General features: G+C 56.5%; 1 protein-coding gene across 1 annotated transcript; it reads left to right on the top strand.

The window, feature by feature from the left end:
• The first annotated feature begins 2,954 nt into the window (after window positions 1-2,954).
• LOC121152826 (olfactory receptor 11L1) lies at window positions 2,955-3,992 on the top strand. Its single transcript, XM_040974994.1, has one exon. The coding sequence runs from the start codon at window positions 2,955-2,957 to the stop codon at window positions 3,990-3,992; it is 1,038 nt and encodes a 345-aa protein (XP_040830928.1).
• The last annotated feature ends 613 nt before the right edge of the window (window positions 3,993-4,605 follow it).

The following is a 4,605-nucleotide window of genomic DNA, read 5'->3' on the forward strand; positions in this document are numbered from 1 at the left end:
CCGCGGGTTTATCTGCTGCCCTGGGCAGGACTTCAAGTGAGCCACTTCTGGTGCAAACTGGCAAGTCAGACATCCGGAAGGAGGACACAGTGATAGCTCCGGGCCTCGCCTCCCCGGGCCCTCGGGCTTCCAGCTGCCTCTGCCCCTCCCCGACCTGTACCCGCACTCCACATTCCAGTCTGGAAGAGTTCAAGAAATCCTGAGCTGAATCAGCCCATTGGAGTTCTCCTCACATAATTATTACCTTGAAATCAAACTTCTCTTTATGCAGCATAACTGTTACACACACACACACACACACACACACACACACACACACACACACACACGTGCTTCTATTTTCCTGTCTTCCGCTAATTGATTTGCAACCTGGCCTGGTGGGTGGCGGTCTGACAGTTGTGTGCAGGTGACAGCCTAGCCACCCCCTGAGCAGGTGAGCTCAGCTGTGTCGGGACTATAGGAGGCTGCAGAGAGGGCGAGATCCCCAGTGGGAGGCAGCCTTGGAGAGCGGACAAGTCCTGGGCACACACATCTGTGGGACAGAGTGACGCGTGTGGGTGAGTTTGAAGCAGAGGCAGGCTATGCCTCAGACACACACACACGCACACGCACGCCGGTCTTAGCACACCATGGTGCTTGTTGGTGGACACAGAGCATACAGCATGGGGCTTAGAAGGCCTGTGAGTGGTGCAGAGATCGGAGGCCATCTCTAAGGACTGACCTTGCAGTCACAGCAGATCCTGCAACAACAGAGCAGAACACTGTGGAGGGGCCTGCAAGGAAAGAGGAGAGCCCTCCTGGGCTGTGGGGAAGGGGCAGCATTTCCGCCCCCACACACTGTGACTCAGCGGGGGTGCAGGGCCCCATGCACAACAGCAGATAAAGCTGAGCGCAGGAGCCCATGACTCAGGCCCTGGCAGCTCCTGGGAGGTGAGGACAAGGTCTTGGCCTGTACTCTCACAGGCTGCGGGGTCCAAGGCCATCTGCCTAAATGTCTTCTTGGATGACACAGACAGGCAGACCCTGAGAACAAGCTCAGAGGGTGTGAGCAAACCATTAGAAAGAGAGAAAGAGGCAGAGAGTTTAGCAGCAGGAGTGCAGCCCCTGGCTGCAGGCTGCTGGCTGTGCCACCTGCCACGATGCTTGAGGCAGCAATGACCCCTAATGCCCACCACAGCCAGGGCAGGGCCAGGGTGAAACCAGAAACTCCATCCCACTCTGCCCCGTGGGGACCACTGTCCATTGCCACCAGGTGTGCTAGCAGCAAGCTGGATCAGAAACCCAGGTGGGACTTGATCCCAGGCACAACTTCCTGGGACGCAGGTGTCCCAGCCAGGGCAAGTGACGGCATGAGCAAGAAGCCCTCCCCAGGGGCGGAGGGCGGAGGGCGGGGAGGTGACAGAGTGAATGCGAAGCCCTCCCCAGGTACTGTGTAATTCTGTTCACTGCTGAGTCTCCAGGGCTGCAGCAAAGGACCCACAAAGGGCCCCCAGTAAGCCCCAGGGGGCAGAGCCAGGGCCCCAGAGAAGAGCCTCTCTTGTCCAGAGCAGCTTGTCCCCGGAGCCCGAGGAGCCGCCGTCACTGGGGCCAACACCTCAGCTGAGACAAATGCTCTAGTCAGACTCCGTGTTTGATTCACCATTGCAGAGACCTCCCTAAGCTAAATATTTTGAAAACCCAGATCATAAAGAACATAGGGATTGTCACATTCCCACGTGTCTCGTTGGCAGTCCAGCCTTTGGGGCAGAGTCAAATCCCAGGAGGTTAACATAGCTCACTAACATGATTGGCGCCTGGGGAGCAGGATTCTGAACACCCCAAGATTATTGCAGGGAGTGGCTGCTGCCCGCACCCAATGCCAGTGGGAGATGGCAAGCTTCAGACCCCATGGCAGGAGCATGGTACAAGTCAACATAGGGCAGAGCACCACGGGCCACCGGGCAGGAGCTGGGCAGGGCAGCTCGTGGGCTCACTGGAGAGCGGTGCACTTGCTGTCCCATCTTCTGGTCTGACTGCCCTGGTCACAGACGCTGGGCTTGGCATTTAGACCTGCTTGCCTTGGCACATCTGTATGGAAGCAGTGGGACATTCTGCTCAGAGTGGAGCGCACACGTTAGCTAATCCAGCAGCGAGAGTGACTGAGACAGAGGCCTCAGGAAGCCAACGGCTGTCTGGTTCATTGCATAGAAAAGCAACAATGCCCTTCTGATGTGGGTGCTTCCATGCCCCATGCAAGATGGACCAGGATCCCTGCCAGGCTCTGCCACTGAACCAGCATTGTGGGAGCTGAGTTTTGTGTTTCATCCCCACTCTGGGCAACTGAGGTAATGTCGGCCCTGAAAAGTGGATTCCTGCGGTCTACAAGGGCTTTGGCTGTGAGTGGGGGGTCTCCCTATGGGTGTGCATGGAAGGAAGAGCCCCAACTCTGAACAGCTCCAAGTGACTCATCTGTCCTCATGCTTTAATCCATTGTAATCCATTAAACATGTCAAACGAAGTGGTGGCACTTGCTGGCTCTCCCCCATGGGCTGATGCCCCCAGTGACCCGGATGAGACGGACTCATACATGAGGGCCTGTGGGAAGCTGCACGCAGAGGCATAAACTGTGAGACGTTCTGTTCCTGATACTCCAGGCATCCACAACATCTGTGCCCTGTGCCCTGTGCAGCTCCCACCCTGTGCCCTGTACCCTGTGCAGCTCCCACCCTGTGACCTGTGCAGCTCCCACCCTGTGCCCTGTGCAGCTCCCACCCTGTGCCCTGTGCCCTGTGCAGCTCCCACCCTGTGCCCTGTGCAGCTCCCACCCTGTGCCCTGTGCCCTGTGCAGCTCCCACCCTGTGCCCTGTGCCCTGTGCAGCTCCCACCCTGTGCCCTGTACCCTGTGCAGCTCCCACCCTGTGCCCTGTGCAGCTCCCACCCTGTGCCCTGTGCAGCTCCCACCCTGTGCCCTGGCTATGGGAAGACCTCACATTTCTCTGCCCCCATGGGCAAAGGCCATCTCCCCAAACACGTCCACAGTCACCGAGTTTCAGCTCCTTGGATTCTGGGATGCGGCTGAATGGCAGAGCCTGCTCTTCGCTGTCTTCCTGGCCATCTATGTCCTCACCATCACAGGGAACGCAATGATTGTGACCATGGTGAGCCAGGCAAGGCAGCTTCATTTGCCCATGTACTGGCTCCTTCAGCACCTTTCTGTCTTGGAGGTATGCTACACGTCCACCATTGTGCCCCCTTTGCTAGCCACCCTGATCTCTCAGGGGCGAGCCATCACCTTCTCTGCCTGCATGGCACAGCTCTACTTTTTCGTGTGTTTTGGGGCTACTGAGTGCTTCCTCCTGGCCACCATGGCCTATGACCGGTACCTGGCCATCTGCAGCCCCCTCCACTACCCCTTCCTCATGAGTCCCAGGGTCTGCACAAAGCTGGTGGCTACCTCCTGGCTGGTTGGGGCTGGCACAGGCCTCCTGCCTTCCCTGATGATTGCCCAGTTGGACTTCTGCGGCCCCAACCTGATCGACCACTTCTTCTGTGACCTCCCGCCTCTGATGCAGCTGTCCTGCTCCAGTGTCCACACCACTGAGCTGATCATCTTCATCCTGTCCGTGGCCGTCCTGTGCATTTGCTTTTCTCTGACCCTTGTGTCCTACGTTTTCATTGTGTCCTCCATCCTGAGGATCCCTTCCACCTCTGGCCGAACCAAGGCCTTCTCCACGTGTGGGTCCCACCTGACCGTTGTCAGCATCTACTATGGCGCCATGATCTCCATGTATGTGCGCCCCAGTGCCCACCCATCCCCAGAAACCAACAAGACTGTCTCTGTTTTCTACACTGTGGTCACTCCGCTGCTGAACCCCATTATTTACAGCTTGAGGAACAAAGACTTCAAGGAGGCAGTAAGGAAGGTGGCCTTCGGGAAGTGCAGCTTCCACAGAGTTGGGACAGACGGAGGCGCAGTGCTTGGATGGAGTGGCCTGCGGAGGACACGGTGGTAGGTGAGTGGGGCCAGGGCTGATGGAACAGCTCTGCTGGGCGTCGCTGTGGCCCAGGCAGGTCCGCAGGCTGGGCTGGGACAGCAGCTTCGGCGTCTCTTGGTCAGAAGACAATCATCTCCATCGGATCATTTGGGGGAACTTTTATTCTTGCACTCTTTCTCCATCAGATCCTAAAGTGTACAAGTGGTGTTCAGACTGCCCTTCTTCCTATACCCTTAGGGACAAAGACTTCAGCTTTGAAGAACCATTAGGAGCCTGACCTTGTACCCCTAAAATCGTTAGGGACATGAGTGTTTATTAAACAGCTCTCGAAGGAGTGAATGAAAACAGGATGGCGAAAGGCATGTTGACCCACATGCTCTACTAAAGAAAGAGCTAACGAGAGTTTTTGACGTGCCAAGCATTTATCTGGAATAACTTGGAATTTCTAATGTCTTTTGTTCAATGCAGTTATAGGGGACAGAGGGAGGAGGAACCTGGGGATATAATCACACAGAAAGGAACAGGGTTGACTGGGCCCCAGTGGAAAGCATAATGAATCAGAGGGAGTTACCAAAGCAGGAACACAAATGTGAAACAGTGTGGCTGGGGAGCTGTGTTGGCACCAGAGCAG

This window comes from Ochotona curzoniae, unplaced genomic scaffold, assembly GCF_017591425.1.
Source record: "Ochotona curzoniae isolate NIBS_2020 unplaced genomic scaffold, NIBS_Ocur_1.0 contig_1, whole genome shotgun sequence".
In the NCBI taxonomy this organism is placed as follows: Eukaryota; Metazoa; Chordata; class Mammalia; order Lagomorpha; family Ochotonidae; genus Ochotona; species Ochotona curzoniae.

Coding starts and splice junctions, on each gene's coding strand:
- LOC121152826 (XM_040974994.1), top strand. CDS start 2,955: ATGGGAAGACCTCACATTTCTCTGCCCCCATGGGCAAAGGCCATCTCC.